At 35.8% G+C, this 24281-nt stretch overlaps 1 protein-coding gene across 2 annotated transcripts in view; it reads left to right on the top strand.

The window, feature by feature from the left end:
• Positions 1-22797, top strand: part of slc23a2 (solute carrier family 23 member 2) — a 94658-nt gene extending 71861 nt beyond the window's left edge. For both annotated transcript variants that reach the window (XM_084439807.1, XM_084439808.1), the window contains one exon: positions 18742-22797. In XM_084439807.1, coding sequence (XP_084295933.1) covers positions 18742-18998 — 257 coding nt within the window. In that variant the 3' untranslated portion in view covers positions 18999-22797. The remainder of the gene's footprint in view (positions 1-18741) is intronic.
• The last annotated feature ends 1484 nt before the right edge of the window (positions 22798-24281 follow it).

Raw genomic sequence — 24281 nt, 5'->3', positions numbered from 1 at the left:
ATGTAGAGTAAACTAGGTAAAGAATGTAGGGTAAACTAGGTAAAGAATGTAGAGTAAACTAGGTAAAGAATGTAGAGTAAACTAGGTAAAGGATGTAGAGTAAACTAGGTAAAGAATGTAGAGTAACAGGTAAAGAATGTAGAGTAGGTAAAGAATGCAGAGTAAACTAGGTAAAGAATGTCGAGTAAACTAGGTAAAGAATGTAGAGTAACTAGGTAAAGAATGTAGAGTAACTAGGTAAAGAATATAGAGTAAACTAGGTAAAGAATGAAGAGTAATTAGGTAAAGAATGTAGAGTAACTAGGTAAAGAATGTAGAGTAGGTAAAGAATGTAGAGTAAACTAGGTAAAGAATGTAGAGTAAACTAGGTAATGAATGTAGAGTAAACTAGGTACAGAATGTAGAGTAAACTAGGTAAAGAATGTAGAGTAAACTAGGTAAAGAATGTAGAGTAAACTAGGTTAAGAATGTAGAGTAACTAGGTAAAGAATGTAGAGTAGGTAAAGAATGTAGAGTAAACTAGGTAAATAATGTAGAGTAAACTAGGTAAAGAATGTAGAGTAGCAAGGTAAAGAATGTAGAGAAAACTAGGTACAGAATGTAGAGTAACTAGGTAAAGAATGTAGAGTAGGTAAAGAATGTAGAGTAAACTAGGTAAAGAATGTAGAGTAAACTAGGTAAAGAATGTAGAGTAGCTAGGTAAAGAATGTAGAGTGAACTAGGTACAGAATGTAGAGTAACTAGGTAAAGAATGTAGAGTAACTAGGTAAAGAATGTAGAGTAGGTAAAGAATGTAGAGTAAACTAGGTAAAGAATGTAGAGTAAACTAGGTAATGAATGTAGAGTAAACTAGGTACAGAATGTAGAGTAAACTAGGTAAAGAATGTAGAGTAAACTAGGTAAAGAATGTAGAGTAACTAGGTAAAGAATGTAGAGTAGGTAAAAAATGTAGAGTAACTAGGTAGAGAATGTAGAGTAACTAGGTAAAGAACGTGGAGTAAACTAGGTAAAGAATGTAGAGTAACTAGGTAAAGAATGTAGAGTAACTAAGTAAAGAATGTAGAGTAAACTATGTAAAGAATGTAGATTAACTAGGTAAAGAATGTAGAGTAGGTAAAGAATGTAGAGTAAACTAGGTAAAGAATGTCGAGTAAACTAGGTAAAGAATGTAGAGTAAACTAGGTAAAGAATGTAGAGTAAACTAGGTAAAGAATGTAGAGTAAACTAGGTAAAGAATGTAGAGTAAACTAGGTAAAGAATGTAGAGTAACTAGTTAAAGAATGTAGAGTAAACTAGGTAAAGAATGTAGAGTAACTAGGTAAAGAATGTAGAGTAGGTAAAGAATGTAGAGTAAACTAGGTAAAGAATGTAGAGTAAACTAGGTAAAGAATGTAGAGTAGCTAGGTAAAGAATGTAGAGTAAACTAGGTACAGAATGTAGAGTAAACTAGGTAAAGAATGTAGAGTAAACTAGGTAAAGAATGTAGAGTAACTAGGTAAAGAATGTAGAGTAGGTAAAGAATGTAGAGTAAACTAGGTAAAGAATGTAGAGTAAACTAGGTAAAGCATGTAGAGTAGCTAGGTAAAGAATGTAGAGAAAACTAGGTACAGAATGTAGAGTAACTAGGTAAAGAATGTAGAGTAACTAGGTAAAGAATGTAGAGTAGGTAAAGAATGTAGAGTAAACTAGGTAAAGAATGTAGAGTAAACTAGGTAAAGAATGTAGAGTAGGTAAAGAATGTAGAGAGAACTAGGTACAGAATGTAGAGTAACTAGGTAAAGAATGTAGAGTAACTAGGTAAAGAATGTAGAGTAGGTAAAGAATGTAGAGTAAACTAGGTAATGAATGAAGAGTACACTAGGTAAAGAATGTAGAGTAACTAGGTAAAGAATGTAGAGTAGGTAAAGAATGTAGAGTAGGTAAAGAATGTTAGGTAAACTAGGTAAAGAATGTAGAGTAACTAGGTAAAGAATGTAGAGTAGGTAAAGAATGCAGAGTAAACTAGGTAAAGAATGTCAAGTAAACTAGATAAAGAATGCAGAGTAAACTAGGTAAAGAATGTAGAGTAACTAGGTAAAGAATGTAAAGTAACTACGTAAAGAATGTAGAGTAACTAAGTAAATAATGTAGAGAAGTTAAGAATGTAGAGTAAACTAGGTAAAGAGAGTAACTAGGTAAAGAATGTAGAGTAAACTAGGTAAAGAATGTAGAGTAAACTAGGTAAAGAATGTAGAGTAAACTATGTCAAGAATATAGAGTAAACTAGGTCAAGAATGTAGAGTAAACTAGGTAAAGAATGTAGAGTAAACTAGGTAAAGAATGTAGGGTAAACTAGGTAAAGAATGTAGAGTAAACTAGGTAAAGAATGTAGGGTAAACTAGGTAAAGAATGTAGAGTAAACTAGGTAAAGAATGTAGAGTAAACTAGGTAAAGAATGTAGAGTAAACTAGGTAAAGAATGTAGAGTAACTAGTTAAAGAATGTAGAGTAAACTAGGTAAAGAATGTAGAGTAACTAGGTAAAGAATGTAGAGTAGGTAAAGAATGTAGAGTAAACTAGGTAAAGAATGTAGAGTAAACTAGGTAAAGAATGTAGAGTAGCTAGGTAAAGAATGTAGAGTAAACTAGGTACAGAATGTAGAGTAAACTAGGTAAAGAATGTAGAGTAAACTAGGTAAAGAATGTAGAGTAATTAGGTAAAGAATGTAGAGTAGGTAAAGAATGTAGAGTAAACTAGGTAAAGAATGTAGAGTAAACTAGGTAAAGCATGTAGAGTAGCTAGGTAAAGAATGTAGAGAAAACTAGGTACAGAATGTAGAGTAACTAGGTAAAGAATGTAGAGTAACTAGGTAAAGAATGTAGAGTAGGTAAAGAATGTAGAGTAAACTAGGTAAAGAATGTAGAGTAAACTAGGTAAAGAATGTAGAGTAGGTAAAGAATGTAGAGAGAACTAGGTACAGAATGTAGAGTAACTAGGTAAAGAATGTAGAGTAACTAGGTAAAGAATGTAGAGTAGGTAAAGAATGTAGAGTAAACTAGGTAATGAATGAAGAGTACACTAGGTAAAGAATGTAGAGTAACTAGGTAAAGAATGTAGAGTAGGTAAAGAATGTAGAGTAGGTAAAGAATGTAGAGTAACTAGGTAAAGAATGTAGAGTAACTAGGTAAAGAATGTAGAGTAGGTAAAGAATGCAGAGTAAACTAGGTAAAGAATGTCGAGTAAACTAGATAAAGAATGCAGAGTAAACTAGGTAAAGAATGTAGAGTAACTAGGTAAAGAATGTAAAGTAACTAGGTAAAGAATGTAGAGTAACTAAGTAAATAATGTAGAGAAGTTAAGAATGTAGAGTAAACTAGGTAAAGAGAGTAACTAGGTAAAGAATGTAGAGTAAACTAGGTTAAGAATGTAGAGTAAACTAGGTAAAGAATGTAGAGTAAACTATGTCAAGAATATAGAGTAAACTAGGTCAAGAATGTAGAGTAAACTAGGTAAAGAATGTAGAGTAAACTAGGTAAAGAATGTAGGGTAAACTAGGTAAAGAATGTAGAGTAAACTAGGTAAAGAATGTAGAGTAAACTAGGTAAAGGATGTAGAGTAAACTAGGTAAAGAATGTAGAGTAACAGGTAAAGAATGTAGAGTAGGTAAAGAATGCAGAGTAAACTAGGTAAAGAATGTCGAGTAAACTAGGTAAAGAATGTAGAGTAACTAGGTAAAGAATGTAGAGTAACTAGGTAAAGAATATAGAGTAAACTAGGTAAAGAATGAAGAGTAATTAGGTAAAGAATGTAGAGTAACTAGGTAAAGAATGTAGAGTAGGTAAAGAATGTAGAGTAAACTAGGTAAAGAATGTAGAGTAAACTAGGTAATGAATGTAGAGTAAACTAGGTACAGAATGTAGAGTAAACTAGGTAAAGAATGTAGAGTAAACTAGGTAAAGAATGTAGAGTAAACTAGGTTAAGAATGTAGAGTAACTAGGTAAAGAATGTAGAGTAGGTAAAGAATGTAGAGTAAACTAGGTAAAGAATGTAGAGTAAACTAGGTAAAGAATGTAGAGTAGCAAGGTAAAGAATGTAGAGAAAACTAGGTACAGAATGTAGAGTAACTAGGTAAAGAATGTAGAGTAGGTAAAGAATGTAGAGTAAACTAGGTAAAGAATGTAGAGTAAACTAGGTAAAGAATGTAGAGTAGCTAGGTAAAGAATGTAGAGTGAACTAGGTACAGAATGTAGAGTAACTAGGTAAAGAATGTAGAGTAACTAGGTAAAGAATGTAGAGTAGGTAAAGAATGTAGAGTAAACTAGGTAAAGAATGTAGAGTAAACTAGGTAATGAATGTAGAGTAAACTAGGTACAGAATGTAGAGTAAACTAGGTAAAGAATGTAGAGTAAACTAGGTAAAGAATGTAGAGTAAACTAGGTAAAGCATGTAGAGTAGCTAGGTAAAGAATGTAGAGAAAACTAGGTACAGAATGTAGAGTAACTAGGTAAAGAATGTAGAGTAACTAGGTAAAGAATGTAGAGTAGGTAAAGAATGTAGAGTAAACTAGGTAAAGAATGTAGAGTAAACTAGGTAAAGAATGTAGAGTAGGTAAAGAATGTAGAGAGAACTAGGTACAGAATGTAGAGTAACTAGGTAAAGAATGTAGAGTAACTAGGTAAAGAATGTAGAGTAAACTAGGTAATGAATGAAGAGTACACTAGGTAAAGAATGTAGAGTAACTAGGTAAAGAATGTAGAGTAGGTAAAGAATGTAGAGTAGGTAAAGAATGTTAGGTAAACTAGGTAAAGAATGTAGAGTAACTAGGTAAAGAATGTAGAGTAGGTAAAGAATGCAGAGTAAACTAGGTAAAGAATGTCGAGTAAACTAGATAAAGAATGCAGAGTAAACTAGGTAAAGAATGTAGAGTAACTAGGTAAAGAATGTAAAGTAACTAGGTAAAGAATGTAGAGTAACTAAGTAAATAATGTAGAGAAGTTAAGAATGTAGAGTAAACTAGGTAAAGAGAGTAACTAGGTAAAGAATGTAGAGTAAACTAGGTAAAGAATGTAGAGTAAACTAGGTAAAGAATGTAGAGTAAACTATGTCAAGAATATAGAGTAAACTAGGTCAAGAATGTAGAGTAAACTAGGTAAAGAATGTAGAGTAAACTAGGTAAAGAATGTAGGGTAAACTAGGTAAAGAATGTAGAGTAAACTAGGTAAAGAATGTAGAGTAAACTAGGTAAAGGATGTAGAGTAAACTAGGTAAAGAATGTAGAGTAACAGGTAAAGAATGTAGAGTAGGTAAAGAATGCAGAGTAAACTAGGTAAAGAATGTCGAGTAAACTAGGTAAAGAATGTAGAGTAACTAGGTAAAGAATGTAGAGTAACTAGGTAAAGAATATAGAGTAAACTAGGTAAAGAATGAAGAGTAATTAGGTAAAGAATGTAGAGTAACTAGGTAAAGAATGTAGAGTAGGTAAAGAATGTAGAGTAAACTAGGTAAAGAATGTAGAGTAAACTAGGTAATGAATGTAGAGTAAACTAGGTACAGAATGTAGAGTAAACTAGGTAAAGAATGTAGAGTAAACTAGGTAAAGAATGTAGAGTAAACTAGGTTAAGAATGTAGAGTAACTAGGTAAAGAATGTAGAGTAGGTAAAGAATGTAGAGTAAACTAGGTAAATAATGTAGAGTAAACTAGGTAAAGAATGTAGAGTAGCAAGGTAAAGAATGTAGAGAAAACTAGGTACAGAATGTAGAGTAACTAGGTAAAGAATGTAGAGTAGGTAAAGAATGTAGAGTAAACTAGGTAAAGAATGTAGAGTAAACTAGGTAAAGAATGTAGAGTAGCTAGGTAAAGAATGTAGAGTGAACTAGGTACAGAATGTAGAGTAACTAGGTAAAGAATGTAGAGTAACTAGGTAAAGAATGTAGAGTAGGTAAAGAATGTAGAGTAAACTAGGTAAAGAATGTAGAGTAAACTAGGTAATGAATGTAGAGTAAACTAGGTACAGAATGTAGAGTAAACTAGGTAAAGAATGTAGAGTAAACTAGGTAAAGAATGTAGAGTAACTAGGTAAAGAATGTAGAGTAGGTAAAAAATGTAGAGTAACTAGGTAGAGAATGTAGAGTAACTAGGTAAAGAACGTGGAGTAAACTAGGTAAAGAATGTAGAGTAACTAGGTAAAGAATGTAGAGTAACTAAGTAAAGAATGTAGAGTAAACAATGTAAAGAATGTAGATTAACTAGGTAAAGAATGTAGAGTAGGTAAAGAATGTAGAGTAAACTAGGTAAAGAATGTCGAGTAAACTAGGTAAAGAATGTAGAGTAAACTAGGTAAAGAATGTAGAGTAAACTAGGTAAAGAATGTAGAGTAAACTAGGTAAAGAATGTAGAGTAAACTAGGTAAAGAATGTAGAGTAACTAGTTAAAGAATGTAGAGTAAACTAGGTAAAGAATGTAGAGTAACTAGGTAAAGAATGTAGAGTAGGTAAAGAATGTAGAGTAAACTAGGTAAAGAATGTAGAGTAAACTAGGTAAAGAATGTAGAGTAGCTAGGTAAAGAATGTAGAGTAAACTAGGTACAGAATGTAGAGTAAACTAGGTAAAGAATGTAGAGTAAACTAGGTAAAGAATGTAGAGTAACTAGGTAAAGAATGTAGAGTAGGTAAAGAATGTAGAGTAAACTAGGTAAAGAATGTAGAGTAAACTAGGTAAAGCATGTAGAGTAGCTAGGTAAAGAATGTAGAGAAAACTAGGTACAGAATGTAGAGTAACTAGGTAAAGAATGTAGAGTAACTAGGTAAAGAATGTAGAGTAGGTAAAGAATGTAGAGTAAACTAGGTAAAGAATGTAGAGTAAACTAGGTAAAGAATGTAGAGTAGGTAAAGAATGTAGAGAGAACTAGGTACAGAATGTAGAGTAACTAGGTAAAGAATGTAGAGTAACTAGGTAAAGAATGTAGAGTAGGTAAAGAATGTAGAGTAAACTAGGTAATGAATGAAGAGTACACTAGGTAAAGAATGTAGAGTAACTAGGTAAAGAATGTAGAGTAGGTAAAGAATGTAGAGTAGGTAAAGAATGTTAGGTAAACTAGGTAAAGAATGTAGAGTAACTAGGTAAAGAATGTAGAGTAGGTAAAGAATGCAGAGTAAACTAGGTAAAGAATGTCAAGTAAACTAGATAAAGAATGCAGAGTAAACTAGGTAAAGAATGTAGAGTAACTAGGTAAAGAATGTAAAGTAACTACGTAAAGAATGTAGAGTAACTAAGTAAATAATGTAGAGAAGTTAAGAATGTAGAGTAAACTAGGTAAAGAGAGTAACTAGGTAAAGAATGTAGAGTAAACTAGGTAAAGAATGTAGAGTAAACTAGGTAAAGAATGTAGAGTAAACTATGTCAAGAATATAGAGTAAACTAGGTCAAGAATGTAGAGTAAACTAGGTAAAGAATGTAGAGTAAACTAGGTAAAGAATGTAGGGTAAACTAGGTAAAGAATGTAGAGTAAACTAGGTAAAGAATGTAGGGTAAACTAGGTAAAGAATGTAGAGTAAACTAGGTAAAGAATGTAGAGTAAACTAGGTAAAGAATGTAGAGTAAACTAGGTAAAGAATGTAGAGTAACTAGTTAAAGAATGTAGAGTAAACTAGGTAAAGAATGTAGAGTAACTAGGTAAAGAATGTAGAGTAGGTAAAGAATGTAGAGTAAACTAGGTAAAGAATGTAGAGTAAACTAGGTAAAGAATGTAGAGTAGCTAGGTAAAGAATGTAGAGTAAACTAGGTACAGAATGTAGAGTAAACTAGGTAAAGAATGTAGAGTAAACTAGGTAAAGAATGTAGAGTAATTAGGTAAAGAATGTAGAGTAGGTAAAGAATGTAGAGTAAACTAGGTAAAGAATGTAGAGTAAACTAGGTAAAGCATGTAGAGTAGCTAGGTAAAGAATGTAGAGAAAACTAGGTACAGAATGTAGAGTAACTAGGTAAAGAATGTAGAGTAACTAGGTAAAGAATGTAGAGTAGGTAAAGAATGTAGAGTAAACTAGGTAAAGAATGTAGAGTAAACTAGGTAAAGAATGTAGAGTAGGTAAAGAATGTAGAGAGAACTAGGTACAGAATGTAGAGTAACTAGGTAAAGAATGTAGAGTAACTAGGTAAAGAATGTAGAGTAGGTAAAGAATGTAGAGTAAACTAGGTAATGAATGAAGAGTACACTAGGTAAAGAATGTAGAGTAACTAGGTAAAGAATGTAGAGTAGGTAAAGAATGTAGAGTAGGTAAAGAATGTAGAGTAACTAGGTAAAGAATGTAGAGTAACTAGGTAAAGAATGTAGAGTAGGTAAAGAATGCAGAGTAAACTAGGTAAAGAATGTCGAGTAAACTAGATAAAGAATGCAGAGTAAACTAGGTAAAGAATGTAGAGTAACTAGGTAAAGAATGTAAAGTAACTAGGTAAAGAATGTAGAGTAACTAAGTAAATAATGTAGAGAAGTTAAGAATGTAGAGTAAACTAGGTAAAGAGAGTAACTAGGTAAAGAATGTAGAGTAAACTAGGTAAAGAATGTAGAGTAAACTAGGTAAAGAATGTAGAGTAAACTATGTCAAGAATATAGAGTAAACTAGGTCAAGAATGTAGAGTAAACTAGGTAAAGAATGTAGAGTAAACTAGGTAAAGAATGTAGGGTAAACTAGGTAAAGAATGTAGAGTAAACTAGGTAAAGAATGTAGAGTAAACTAGGTAAAGGATGTAGAGTAAACTAGGTAAAGAATGTAGAGTAACAGGTAAAGAATGTAGAGTAGGTAAAGAATGCAGAGTAAACTAGGTAAAGAATGGCGAGTAAACTAGGTAAAGAATGTAGAGTAACTAGGTAAAGAATGTAGAGTAACTAGGTAAAGAATATAGAGTAAACTAGGTAAAGAATGAAGAGTAATTAGGTAAAGAATGTAGAGTAACTAGGTAAAGAATGTAGAGTAAACTAGGTAAAGAATGTAGAGTAAACTAGGTAATGAATGTAGAGTAAACTAGGTACAGAATGTAGAGTAAACTAGGTAAAGAATGTAGAGTAAACTAGGTAAAGAATGTAGAGTAAACTAGGTAAAGAATGTAGAGTAACTAGGTAAAGAATGTAGAGTAGGTAAAGAATGTAGAGTAAACTAGGTAAAGAATGTAGAGTAAACTAGGTAAAGAATGTAGAGTAGCAAGGTAAAGAATGTAGAGAAAACTAGGTACAGAATGTAGAGTAAACTAGGTAATGAATGTAGAGTAACTAGGTAAAGAATGTAGAGAACTAGGTACATAATGTAGAGTAACTAGGTAAAGAATGTAGAGTAACTAGGTAAAGAATGTAGAGTAACTAGGTAAAGAATATAGAGTAAACTAGGTAAAGAATGAAGAGTAATTAGGTAAAGAATGTAGAGTAACTAGGTAAAGAATGTAGAGTAGGTAAAGAATGTAGAGTAAACTAGGTAAAGAATGTAGAGTAAACTAGGTAATGAATGTAGAGTAAACTAGGTACAGAATGTAGAGTAAACTAGGTAAAAAATGTAGAGTAAACTAGGTAAAGAATGTAGAGTAAACTAGGTAAAGCATGTAGAGTAGCTAGGTAAAGAATGTAGAGAAAACTAGGTACAGAATGTAGAGTAACTAGGTAAAGAATGTAGAGTAACTAGGTAAAGAATGTAGAGTAGGTAAAGAATGTAGAGTAAACTAGGTAAAGAATGTAGAGTAAACTAGGTAAAGAATGTAGAGTAGGTAAAGAATGTAGAGAGAACTAGGTACAGAATGTAGAGTAACTAGGTAAAGAATGTAGAGTAACTAGGTAAAGAATGTAGAGTAGGTAAAGAATGTAGAGTAAACTAGGTAATGAATGAAGAGTACACTAGGTAAAGAATGTAGAGTAACTAGGTAAAGAATGTAGAGTAGGTAAAGAATGTAGAGTAGGTAAAGAATGTTAGGTAAACTAGGTAAAGAATGTAGAGTAACTAGGTAAAGAATGTAGAGTAGGTAAAGAATGCAGAGTAAACTAGGTAAAGAATGTCGAGTAAACTAGATAAAGAATGCAGAGTAAACTAGGTAAAGAATGTAGAGTAACTAGGTAAAGAATGTAAAGTAACTAGGTAAAGAATGTAGAGTAACTAAGTAAATAATGTAGAGAAGTTAAGAATGTAGAGTAAACTAGGTAAAGAGAGTAACTAGGTAAAGAATGTAGAGTAAACTAGGTAAAGAATGTAGAGTAAACTAGGTAAAGAATGTAGAGTAAACTATGTCAAGAATATAGAGTAAACTAGGTCAAGAATGTAGAGTAAACTAGGTAAAGAATGTAGAGTAAACTAGGTAAAGAATGTAGGGTAAACTAGGTAAAGAATGTAGAGTAAACTAGGTAAAGAATGTAGAGTAAACTAGGTAAAGGATGTAGAGTAAACTAGGTAAAGAATGTAGAGTAACAGGTAAAGAATGTAGAGTAGGTAAAGAATGCAGAGTAAACTAGGTAAAGAATGTCGAGTAAACTAGGTAAAGAATGTAGAGTAACTAGGTAAAGAATGTAGAGTAACTAGGTAAAGAATATAGAGTAAACTAGGTAAAGAATGAAGAGTAATTAGGTAAAGAATGTAGAGTAACTAGGTAAAGAATGTAGAGTAGGTAAAGAATGTAGAGTAAACTAGGTAAAGAATGTAGAGTAAACTAGGTAATGAATGTAGAGTAAACTAGGTACAGAATGTAGAGTAAACTAGGTAAAGAATGTAGAGTAAACTAGGTAAAGAATGTAGAGTAAACTAGGTTAAGAATGTAGAGTAACTAGGTAAAGAATGTAGAGTAGGTAAAGAATGTAGAGTAAACTAGGTAAAGAATGTAGAGTAAACTAGGTAAAGAATGTAGAGTAGCAAGGTAAAGAATGTAGAGAAAACTAGGTACAGAATGTAGAGTAACTAGGTAAAGAATGTAGAGTAGGTAAAGAATGTAGAGTAAACTAGGTAAAGAATGTAGAGTAAACTAGGTAAAGAATGTAGAGTAGCTAGGTAAAGAATGTAGAGTGAACTAGGTACAGAATGTAGAGTAACTAGGTAAAGAATGTAGAGTAACTAGGTAAAGAATGTAGAGTAGGTAAAGAATGTAGAGTAAACTAGGTAAAGAATGTAGAGTAAACTAGGTAATGAATGTAGAGTAAACTAGGTACAGAATGTAGAGTAAACTAGGTAAAGAATGTAGAGTAAACTAGGTAAAGAATGTAGAGTAACTAGGTAAAGAATGTAGAGTAGGTAAAAAATGTAGAGTAACTAGGTAGAGAATGTAGAGTAACTAGGTAAAGAACGTGGAGTAAACTAGGTAAAGAATGTAGAGTAACTAGGTAAAGAATGTAGAGTAACTAAGTAAAGAATGTAGAGTAAACTATGTAAAGAATGTAGATTAACTAGGTAAAGAATGTAGAGTAGGTAAAGAATGTAGAGTAAACTAGGTAAAGAATGTCGAGTAAACTAGGTAAAGAATGTAGAGTAAACTAGGTAAAGAATGTAGAGTAAACTAGGTAAAGAATGTAGAGTAAACTAGGTAAAGAATGTAGAGTAAACTAGGTAAAGAATGTAGAGTAACTAGTTAAAGAATGTAGAGTAAACTAGGTAAAGAATGTAGAGTAACTAGGTAAAGAATGTAGAGTAGGTAAAGAATGTAGAGTAAACTAGGTAAAGAATGTAGAGTAAACTAGGTAAAGAATGTAGAGTAGCTAGGTAAAGAATGTAGAGTAAACTAGGTACAGAATGTAGAGTAAACTAGGTAAAGAATGTAGAGTAAACTAGGTAAAGAATGTAGAGTAACTAGGTAAAGAATGTAGAGTAGGTAAAGAATGTAGAGTAAACTAGGTAAAGAATGTAGAGTAAACTAGGTAAAGCATGTAGAGTAGCTAGGTAAAGAATGTAGAGAAAACTAGGTACAGAATGTAGAGTAACTAGGTAAAGAATGTAGAGTAACTAGGCAAAGAATGTAGAGTAGGTAAAGAATGTAGAGTAAACTAGGTAAAGAATGTAGAGTAAACTAGGTAAAGAATGTAGAGTAGGTAAAGAATGTAGAGAGAACTAGGTACAGAATGTAGAGTAACTAGGTAAAGAATGTAGAGTAACTAGGTAAAGAATGTAGAGTAGGTAAAGAATGTAGAGTAAACTAGGTAATGAATGAAGAGTACACTAGGTAAAGAATGTAGAGTAACTAGGTAAAGAATGTAGAGTAGGTAAAGAATGTAGAGTAGGTAAAGAATGTTAGGTAAACTAGGTAAAGAATGTAGAGTAACTAGGTAAAGAATGTAGAGTAGGTAAAGAATGCAGAGTAAACTAGGTAAAGAATGTCAAGTAAACTAGATAAAGAATGCAGAGTAAACTAGGTAAAGAATGTAGAGTAACTAGGTAAAGAATGTAAAGTAACTACGTAAAGAATGTAGAGTAACTAAGTAAATAATGTAGAGAAGTTAAGAATGTAGAGTAAACTAGGTAAAGAGAGTAACTAGGTAAAGAATGTAGAGTAAACTAGGTAAAGAATGTAGAGTAAACTAGGTAAAGAATGTAGAGTAAACTATGTCAAGAATATAGAGTAAACTAGGTCAAGAATGTAGAGTAAACTAGGTAAAGAATGTAGAGTAAACTAGGTAAAGAATGTAGGGTAAACTAGTCAAAGAATGTAGAGTAAACTAGGTAAAGAATGTAGAGTAAACTAGGTAAAGGATGTAGAGTAAACTAGGTAAAGAATGTCGAGTAAACTAGATAAAGAATGCAGAGTAAACTAGGTAAAGAATGTAGAGTAACTAGTTAAATAATGTAAAGTAACTAGGTAAAGAATGTAGAGTAACTAAGTAAATAATGTAGAGAAGTTAAGAATGTAGAGTAAACTAGGTAAAGAGAGTAACTAGGTAAAGAATGTAGAGTAAACTAGGTAAAGAATGTAGAGTAAACTAGGTAAAGAATGTAGAGTAAACTATGTCAAGAATATAGAGTAAACTAGGTCAAGAATGTAGAGTAAACTAGGTAAAGAATGCAGGGTAAACTAGGTAAAGAATGTAGAGTAAACTAGGTAAAGAATGTAGAGTAAACTAGGTAAAGGATGTAGAGTAAACTAGGTAAAGAATGTAGAGTAACAGGTAAAGAATGTAGAGTAGTTAAAGAATGCAGAGTAAACTAGGTAAAGAATGTAGAGTAAACTAGGTAAAGAATGTAGAGTAGGTAAAGAATGTAGAGAGAACTAGGTACAGAATGTAGAGTAACTAGGTAAAGAATGTAGAGTAACTAGGTAAAGAATGTAGAGTAGGTAAAGAATGTAGAGTAAACTAGGTAATGAATGAAGAGTACACTAGGTAAAGAATGTAGAGTAACTAGGTAAAGAATGTAGAGTAGGTAAAGAATGTAGAGTAGGTAAAGAATGTTAGGTAAACTAGGTAAAGAATGTAGAGTAACTAGGTAAAGAATGTAGAGTAGGTAAAGAATGCAGAGTAAACTAGGTAAAGAATGTCGAGTAAACTAGATAAAGAATGCAGAGTAAACTAGGTAAAGAATGTAGAGTAACTAGGTAAAGAATGTAAAGTAACTAGGTAAAGAATGTAGAGTAACTAAGTAAATAATGTAGAGAAGTTAAGAATGTAGAGTAAACTAGGTAAAGAGAGTAACTAGGTAAAGAATGTAGAGTAAACTAGGTAAAGAATGTAGAGTAAACTAGGTAAAGAATGTAGAGTAAACTATGTCAAGAATATAGAGTAAACTAGGTCAAGAATGTAGAGTAAACTAGGTAAAGAATGTAGAGTAAACTAGGTAAAGAATGTAGGGTAAACTAGGTAAAGAATGTAGAGTAAACTAGGTAAAGAATGTAGAGTAAACTAGGTAAAGGATGTAGAGTAAACTAGGTAAAGAATGTAGAGTAACAGGTAAAGAATGTAGAGTAGGTAAAGAATGCAGAGTAAACTAGGTAAAGAATGTAGAATAAACTAGGTAAAGAATGTAGAGTAATGAGGTAAAGAATGTAGAGTAACTAGGTAAAGAATGTAGAGTAACTAGGTAAAGTATGTAGAGTAAACTAGGTAAAGAATGTAGAGTAACTAGGTAAAGAATGTAGAGTAACTAGGTAAAGAATGTAGAGTAACTAGGTTAAGAATGTAGAGTAGGTAAAGAATGTAGAGTAAACTAGTTAAGAATGTAGAGTAAACTAGGTAAAGAATGTAGAGTAAACTAGGTAAAGAATGTAGAGTAAACTAGGTAAAGAATGTAGAGTAAACTAGGTAAAGAATGTAGAGTAAACTAGGTAAAGAATGTAGAGTAACTAGGTAAAGAATGTAGAGTAACTAGGTAAAGAATGTAGAGTAACTAGGTAAAGAATGTAGAGTAACTAGGTTAAGAATGTAGAGTAACTAGGTAAAGAATGTAGAGTAAACTAGGTAAGAATGTAGAGTAAACTATGTTAAGAATGTAGAGTAAACTAGGTAAAGAATGTAGAGTAAACTAGGTAAAGAATGTAGAGTAAACTAGGTAAAGAATGTAGAGTAAACTAGGTAAAGAATGTAGAGTAAACTAGGTAAAGGATGTAGAGTAAACTAGGTAAAGAATGTAGAGTAAACTAGGTAAAGAATGTAGAGTAAACTAGGTAACGAATGTAGAGTAAACTAGGTAACGAATGTAGAGTAAACTAGGTAAAGGATGTAGAGTAAACTAGGTAAAGAATGTAGAGTAACTAGGTAAATAATGTAAACTAGGTAAAGAATGCAGAGTAAACTAGGTAAAGAATGTAGAGTAAACTAGGTAAAGAATGTAGAGTAAACTAGGTAAAGAATGCAGAGTAAACTAGGTAAAGAATGTAGAGTAAACTAGGTAAAGAATGTAGAGTAACTAGGTAAAGAATGTAGAATAAACTAGGTAAAGAATGTAGAGTAACTAGGTAAAGAATGTAGAGTAACGAGGTAATGAATGTAGAGTAACGAGGTAAAGAATGTAGAGTAAACTAGGTAAAGAATGTAGAGTATCTAGGTAAAGAATGTAGAGTAAACTAGGTAAAGAATGTAGAGCAACGAGGTAAAGAATGTAGAGTAACCAGGTAAAGAATGTAGAGTAACTAGGTAAAGAATGTAGAGTAACTAGGTAAAGAATGTAGAGTAACTAGATAAAGTATGTAGAGTAAACTAGGTAAAGAATGTAGAGTAACAAGGTAAAGAATGTAGAGTAAACTAGGTCAAGAATGTAGAGTAACTAGGTAAATAATGTAAACTAGGTAAAGAATGCAGAGTAAACTAGGTAAAGAATGTAGAGTAAACTAGGTAAAGAATGCAGAGTAAACTAGGTAAAGAATGTAGAGTAAACTAGGTAAAGAATGTAGAGTAACTAGGTAAAGAATGTAGAATAAACTAGGTAAAGAATGTAGAGTAACTAGGTAAAGAATGTAGAGTAACGAGGTAATGAATGTAGAGTAACGAGGTAAAGAATGTAGAGTAAACTAGGTAAAGAATGTAGAGTATCTAGGTAAAGAATGTAGAGTAAACTAGGTAAAGAATGTAGAGCAACGAGGTAAAGAATGTAGAGTAACCAGGTAAAGAATGTAGAGTAACTAGGTAAAGAATGTAGAGTAACTAGGTAAAGAATGTAGAGTAAATAGATAAAGTATGTAGAGTAAACTAGGTAAAGAATGTAGAGTAACAAGGTAAAGAATGTAGAGTAAACTAGGTAAAGAATATAGAGTAAACTAGGTCAAGAATGTAGAGTAAACTAGGTAAAGAATGTAGAGTAAACTAGGTAAAGAATGTAGGGTAAACTAGGTAAAGAATGTAGAGTAAACTAGGTAAAGAATGTAGAGTAAACTAGGTGAAGAATGTAGAGTAAACTAGGTGAAGAATGGAGAATAAACTATGTAAAGAATGTAGAGTAAACTAGGTAAAGAATGTAGAGTAAACTAGGTAAAGAATGTAGAGTAACGAGGTAATGAATGTAGAGTAACTAGGTAAAGAATGTAGAATAAACTAGGTGAAGAATGTAGAATAAACTAGGTAAAGAATGTAGAGTAATGAGGTAAAGAATGTATAGTAACTAGGTAAAGAATGTAGAGTAACTAGGTAAAGTATGTAGAGTAAACTAGGTAAAGAATGTAGAGTAAACTAGGTAAAGAATGTAGAGTAAACTAGGTAAAGAATGTAGAGTAAACTAGGTAAAGAATGTAGAGTAAACTAGGTAAAGAATGTAGAGTAAACTAGGTAAAGGATGTAGAGTAAACTAGGTAAAGAATGTAGAGTAACTAGGTAAAGAATGTAGAGTAACTAGGTAAAGAATGTAGAGTAACTAGGTAAGAATGTAGAGTAACTAGGTAAAGAATGTAGAGTAAACTAGGTAAAGAATGTAGAGTAACTAGGTAAAGAATGTAGAGTAAACTAGGTAATGAATGAAGAGTACACTAGGTAAAGAATGTAGAGTAACTAGGTAAATAATGTAGAGTAAACTAGGTAAAGAATGTAGAGTAACTAGGTAAAGAATGTAGAGTAGGTAAAGAATGTAGAGTAAACTAGGTAAAGAATGTAGAGTAACTAGGTAAAGAATGTAGAGTAGGTAAAGAATGCAGAGTAAACTAGGTAAAGAATGTCGAGTAAACTAGGTAAAGAATGCAGAGTAAACTAGGTAAAGAATGTAGAGTAACTAGGTAAAGAATGTAAAGTAACTAGGTAAAGAATGTAGAGTAACTAAGTAAAGAATGTAGAGAAGTTAAGAATGTAGAGTAAACTAGGTAAAGAGAGTAACTAGGTAAAGAATGTAGAGTAAACTAGGTAAAGAATGTAGAGTAAACTAGATAAAGAATGTAGAGTAAACTAGGTAAAGAGAGTAACTAGGTAAAGAATGTAGAGTAAACTAGGTAAAGAATGTAGAGTAAACTAGATAAAGAATGTAGAGTAAACTAGGTAAAGAATATAGAGTAAACTAGGTCAAGAATGTAGAGTAAACTAGGTAAAGAATGTAGAGTAAACTAGGTCAAGAATGTAGAGTAAACTAGGTCAAGAATGGAGAATAAACTAGGTAAAGAATGTAGAGTAAACTAGGCAAAGAATGTAGAGTAACTAGGTAAAGAATGTAGAGTAACTAGGTAAAGAATGTAGAGTCAACTAGGTAAAGAATGTAGAGTAACTAGGTAAAGAATGTAGAGTAGGTAAAGAATGTAGAGTTGGTAAAGAATGTAGAGTAAACTAGGTAAAGAATGTAGAGTAAACTAGGTAAAGAATGTAGAGTAAACTAGGTAAAGAATGTAGAGTAAACTAGGTAAAGAATGTAGAGTAAACTAGGTAAAGAATGTAGAGTAAACTAGGTAAAGAATGTAGAGTAACTAGGTAAAGAATGTACAGTAAAATAGGTAAAGAATGTAGAGTAACTAGGTAAAGAATGTAGAGTAAACTAGGTAATGAATGAAGAGTACACTAGGTAAAGAATGTAGAGTAACTAGGTAAAGAGTGTAGAGTAAACTAGGTAAAGAATGTAGAGTAACTAGGTAAAGAATGTAGAGTAGGTAAAGAATGTAGAGTAGGTAAAGAATGTAGAGTAAACTAGGTAAAGAATGTAGAGTAACTAGGTAAAGAATGTAGAGTAGGTAAAGAATGCAGAGTAAACTAGGTAAAGAATGTCGAGTAAACTAGGTAAAGAATGCAGAGTAAACTAGGTAATGAATGTTGAGTAACTAGGTAAAGAATGTAAAGTAACTAGGTAAAGAATGTAGAGTCAACTAGGTAAAGAATGTAGAGTAACTAGGTAAAGAATGTAGAGTAGGTAAAGAATGTAGAGTAGGTAAAGAATGTAGAGTAAACTAGGTAAAGAATGTAGAGTAAACTAGGTAAAGAATGTAGAGTAAACTAGGTAAAGAATGTAGAGTAAACTAGGTAAAGAATGTAGAGTAAACTAGGTAAAGAATGTAGAGTAAACTAGGTAAAGAATGTAGAGTAACTAGGTAAAGAATGTACAGTAAAATAGGTAAAGAATGTAGAGTAACTAGGTAAAGAATGTAGAGTAAACTAGGTAATGAATGAAGAGTACACTAGGTAAAGAATGTAGAGTAACTAGGTAAAGAGTGTAGAGTAAACTAGGTAAAGAATGTAGAGTAACTAGGTAAAGAATGTAGAGTAGGTAAAGAATGTAGAGTAGGTAAAGAATGTAGAGTAAACTAGGTAAAGAATGTAGAGTAACTAGGTAAAGAATGTAGAGTAGGTAAAGAATGCAGAGTAAACTAGGTAAAGAATGTCGAGTAAACTAGGTAAAGAATGCAGAGTAAACTAGGTAATGAATGTAGAGTAACTAGGTAAAGAATGTAAAGTAACTAGGTAAAGAATGTAGAGTAACTAAGTAAAGAATGTAGAGAAGTTAAGAATGTAGAGTAAACTAGGTAAAGAGAGTAACTAGGTAAAGAATGTAGAGTAAACTAGGTAAAGAATGTAGAGTAAACTAGGTAAAGAATGTAGAGTAATCTAGGTAAAGAATATAGAGTAAACTAGGTCAAGAATGTAGAGTAAACTATGTAAAGAATGTAGAGTAAACTAGGTAAAGAATGTAGGGTAAACTAGGTAAAGAATGTAGAGTAAACTAGGTCAAGAATGGAGAATAAACTAGGTAAAGAAGAAAAACCAAAATAACCGAACACATACCTCTATACCCCACCCCCTCCTGAATATTCCTGTCTGGCTGTATTGTGAATATTCATACCTGTCTGTATTGTGAATATTCATACCTCTAAACCCCGCCCCTCCTGAATATTCATGTGTGTCTGTATTGTGACTGTCCCCCAGGCACGGCGGAGGAGCGGGGGATCAGGAAGTTGACGCAGGGGTCCGGCCCCAGCGCCGCGGAGCAGCAGGGGCTGCGCTCCTACGACCTCCCGTTTGGCATGGACTTCCTCCGCCGCCACAGCGCCTTCCAGTACCTTCCTATCAGCCCCACCTTCACCGGCTACCGCTGGGGGGCGGGGCCAGGGGCCTGCCGGGCCCGGGGGGGGCGGGGTCGGGGGATAGAGGGGGGCGGGGCCCCAGAGGACAGCAGGGTATAGCAGCGCAGGGAGGGAGGATTCAGGGCAGCGTGACACCACAACCCCATATCTGTGTAGCTTGCTCCTGTCTGTTCAAGCATACCCATGCTGTAACTAGCATGATCTAGCTGATGACATAGGCATGTTCTAGATATCATTCCTAGTGTTTGTGTGTGTGGGTGTGGGTGTGTGTGTGTGTGTGTGTGTGTGTGTGTGTGTGTGTGTGTGTGTGTGTGTGTGTGTGTGTGCGCGCGTGCGTGAGCGTGAGCACAGATTGCTTCACAGTGGGGTTGTGTTTTCACTCACCTGCACAGACAGACAGACGACTCATTCAAAGCAAAAGTTTCAAAGCCACATGGTTAACAGTTCACAGACCCAACTGGACGCGGACAGTCAGTCAGCAAACCCGGACTGCCCCAAGTGATTCATGGGAAATTAAGTTGATGTTGATGATGATGCAAATCTGAGAAGCTTTATGCAAAATCTCACCGTATTGGTCACCTGCCTGCAGACTTATGGTATAATCACATTTGAATAGCCACGCCCCTCATGCGCGCTCTGCTGGATGCATGTGACCTGGCCAGGGCGTGGTGACCAGAGGCCTGCTGATGGACCTTATGCACAGTGATTGTGATGTTTTATGTTGCTGTCGTCAAGAGATTCACACTGATAATTTCTCTCTGAGGCCCCGCCCCTCCACGCCGCCTTCACCTCTCTACTGTACATCCACCAACGCGCCATGGTAACACAACGGCAATCTGTTATCACCACAAACAACATGACAACAAACAAACAACAATCCACGTCAACAAGCACAATAGACTAGCTCATCTCAGCATGTCCCGAACCTGAACATTAGGGGCAAAATACTATTTGAAATCATTCAAAATACCTATCTGTGCTTGGCTGATGTTGCCTTGCACAATAGAACCAATGGACTGCCCCCAAAGGTTGAAACCCCACCCGCCTGACACTCCAGGAAGACTCAAGCAAACGCTCAAAATATTTGAAAAGGTTTCAAATACTATTTGACCCCAGTCTGGTCATCTCAAGCCCCTAGTCCTGGTACCATGGTAACAGTCATAGAGATATTAAATCTGAGTGATGGTGTGTCCAACAGACAGAGGCCCAGACTGCTGCTCCCCCATCTCTCACATCTCTCACATCTCTGTCACATCTCTGTCACATCTCTCACATCTCTGTCACAATGGTCAAATACTGGTCAGCATATTCATCTCATCAGCCTATCAGCTTTCAGGCTTGACTGTCAGTATTAACTCTTTCATCATTATTAACCAACCTTGATGTAACTAGGCCCCTCCTCCTCCCGATGGCCACCCCCCCCCCCTCTGACTTTTGCTTTAGCACAGAATGACAAGCACTTGGTTTGCAGTGTGTGCAATCACATCAATCGCATCAATCACATCGATCACATCGATCACATCAATCATATCACTCAAATCAGTCACATCGATCACATCACTCACATCAATCAGTGCAAGATGTTGGTAAAGTGTAGATCCCTCTCTAGTTCCCTGCTGGTGTTGGTGTAGTGTGTGTGTGTGAGTGGCCTGGGCGTCCTGGCGTTGCTGTAGATCAGTTTTGTAGGCGGAGCCAGAGGATGATCAGTTTTGTAGGCGGAGCCAGAGGATGAACAACGCCAGCGGCATCGATGGCCGACTTCAGTCTGTTGCCATGGCGACGGTTTTGCCTAAATGGGTAGCGGCAGTGCAAAGTTGGTACAGTACGGAGAGGGAAGAGGTTCAATTCAATATGTATCCCCCGAGGGGCCGGGAGAGACCAGGGACTGGAGAGACTGGACCTGGAGAGACGCGTTTTCAAACATGCTGCTCCTGGACATGCGTGAATGACAGAGAGAGACGAGAAGAGAGACCAACCAGGTGTTTTGCACAGAGTCTGGTCTCGCTGGTCTGTGTCCTGCCCATAGATTAGATACCGTGTTTGTTACTACGGCTCCGGCCCTCTCTGCCGCTGTGCCAGTCTGATGATGTCATGTTCCTCTGCCTCTGTCCCAGTCTGATGATGTCATCTTCCTCTGCCTCTGTCGCATTCTGATGATGCTGTGGTCATCTTATCTGTGCTGGTCAGCTCCGGTCAACCTGACTGTTTCACAGACTGTGCAGCGCGCACCTGTAGCCGTGTCCCGATACTTACCACAACCTGCATATACTCAACCTGCATACTACTCTCAGCAAGGTGCTTCACTGCACACAGGACCCTGTACGCCCACCAGTTTACCCAGGATCCCTGAGGAGGAGGAGACGTCAGAACAGACTTTGTTACTCACTGTTCTGCCCAGAACTACAGCTCCGGTCGGAGGGGAGGCGGAGCCAGAATCCCCCAGGATCCTCCGGGGCGCTGACTGTTACGAGGCCTTCTGCCCTCTCATCCACTAAGACGCACCCTTAGTCTTCAGGTTAAACATGGTAGGGGAAGTGTGTGCGTGTGCGCGTGTGTGAGTGTGTGTTGGTGGGCTGTTTTCTCCATGGCTCCCAGACTGTGCAGTCTCTGCACCTGAGCTCAACTATTGATTATTGTGACTTTGGATCACTTGACTTTAATGACTGTGTTTGTGATGTCATGGTTCACCTTGTCAACTGTCTGTGGATCGAGATGCTACCCTCCGAACGCCTTCCCCCGAACCCTGACCCTGCCCCCATCCTCACACACCCCGCCCCCTACGCACCCTGACCCCGCCCCCATCCTCACACACTCCGCCCCCTGACCCCACCCCCATCCTCACACACCCCGCCCCTCCCCTCAGATTCAAATCTAACTTTATTTACAGCCTTCATTACACACATTGCGAAATCCTCGTTCTTGCAACGTGTCAGTTCTCGTTCTGAGTTCTGAGTTTGACTGGGTGGGTTAGGGTTCATTTTTTTGACAGTTGTCAGGGTTAGAGTTGGGGTTAGTTTGTTTGACAGAAGGCACGTGCCCAACGGTTAGCCTGGCCAACAGGAAGTGAGAATGTTGACACAGGAAGTGCTGTCCCCTATTGTATGGTATTGACTCCTACTGGAGGATGTGACCACATGCATCCTGTATGGTTGATCTATACTGAACTCAAATACTAATGACTGAGTCTCCTTCGTTCCTCCGCTCAGTCCCTCCCTGTCTCTGCTACACCAAGATGACGACTTTAAAAGACGCTGGTGAGAGTCGCTGGTTCAGCATTGGCTGCAGATGGATCAGCTTTTTTCTCATTTGTTGTTTTTATTTATTTATTTATAAGTAAATCGAGTCGATGTTTGTTGACGTTTTATGTGAAGCGTAGTTCGGTCTGTGTGGATCTGTCACGTAGAGTTTACCGTGCCGTCTGCCAATCTGGGGATGTTGTGTAGTCGCCGTGGTTACTGGCCTCAGCATCAGTTCTAGAGAGTGCCTCTGATTGGCCGGTCGGGGCAAAACCAACATTCTCCCACACATCGTTGATCAATGACACAAGGTGCTTTTAAAGGTTAATTCCATGCATGTTATGGTATCAGAATGCAGGGCTCTGAAGCAGGGCCTTCTCTGTGTGTGAGCCAGTGTGTCTGAGCTCTGAGGGGCCGGGGCTAGAAGGCACTAACTACACCTCTAAACGGGGTAGACAGTCACCATCACCAATCAAAACCTATATGGACCTACATTCACTTACAAGGTTGACGGTTGAGTTGAGTGGTTTTTGCGTCACACAACAGTATACTTGAGTAGAATGTGTTCTTAGAACATGAAGTGTGTCCTGAGGGCAACTGGACCTGTCTAGCAGCTACAGACAAGGTCTGAGAGCAGGAGAGAGAGGAAGAGAGAGAGTGAAAGGAGAGAGAGAGAGAGAGAGAGAAAGGGGGGAAGAGAGAGAGGGGGGAGGAGGGAGAGAGAGGGGGAGAGAGGGGGGAGGAGGGAGAGAGGGGGGAGGAGGGAGAGGTGGAAGCAGTTTTTGTGTCAGGTGATGGTGTGACTGTGCCATGCTGATGCAGCCCGGCCCTGTTCATTCACCAGCTGTAAAGAACATGGGGTCACATCAAAGCTGCTCTTTCAGTGCCCTCTCTTCAGAGGGGGAGAGTTTAGGTGGGGGGAGGGGGGGGGTAGTTTGGCACTTCTTGGGGTGAATTCCTTTGTACTGTACACTCACTCACACACATGCATTTTCTATCATGCTGGCTCTAAGACATCACCTCATTTAATGCAACTAGCAGATATGTTTCCACCATGTCCCTCCTCCTCCTCCTCCTCGTTCCCCTCCTCCTCCTCCCCCGTCCGCTCCTGCTGTCCTCTCTGGTTCAGTGTCCTGCACCTGCTCCTTCTCTGGTTCAGTGTCCTGCACCTGCTCCTTCTCTGAGTACAGAGCTGACACCTGCTGGCCACCTTCCTAAGACCCTGTCCTTCTGATGCAAGCTGGCGAGCCAGTCGACCTCAGACACTGATTAGAGTGTTAATCTCCATTGACGTGGATGTGTAATCTGAGAATATTAATATTAATCTGTAACCAGGAAACGCGGGCCTCTCCATCCCAGACTCTGCCCACAGAGCCCTAACAGTCCTAGAGAACGTTCTGGTTTATTACCTGACAGTCCTAGAGAACGTTCTGGTTTATTACCTGACAGTCCTAGAGAACGTTCTGGTTTATTACACAAACAAACCGCTCCCTTTCTGTTGCTTTGAAAGGGAAGCTACCTGGAGAATATACTTGTCTATCTCAAGTGTTCTATCTTTTTCAATTTCTATTTTCTTCTTGTTTTTCTTTTTATACATAATTGTTTGTTTTACAGACGACATGTTTGCAAGAAATGAATCATGCATTTTAATCTTAAATCATCATGCTGCAAAGCGCACCATTTTGTTACATTTTTATTTAAGAGAAAAAAATAAATGAGGTTTTCTGTTTCTTTTTTCTGAATTAGTCTGGTGGAATGCTTTTGTTAGAACTTTTTCATACTGTATTTTTCTAACATTGTTTTCTGTTCATGTTAATACAGCATCAGTAGAACTCAAGAAAAAGATGAGAAACTTTAAACAGATGTTCAAATATATAAATGTATATTGAATTGACTACAGTGTGCTGAACATTTCTGGACCAGGCATAGTGTATACTAATAGTAGCAACAAAATGTTATATTCTTTGTTCCTAAAAGTATTTAATAAGATGTTAGAGAATGAATATGGTTTGCTGTCTTTATTGTCTTGTATTATAATTAATGTCCAAATTACAGTAGGCCTATATTCTGATTAGATCAGCATCCACTTCAGTTCACGTACCGGTCGAGGTTCAGTGACACTACAGTTCTCCCTCCCTCCCTCCCA

This window comes from Borostomias antarcticus (genome assembly GCF_949987555.1).
Source record: "Borostomias antarcticus genome assembly, chromosome: 6".
NCBI classification, from domain to species: domain Eukaryota; kingdom Metazoa; phylum Chordata; class Actinopteri; order Stomiiformes; family Stomiidae; genus Borostomias; species Borostomias antarcticus.
The sequence above is the reverse complement of the archived record's forward strand: the minus strand, read 5'-3'. Positions and strand labels throughout refer to the sequence as shown.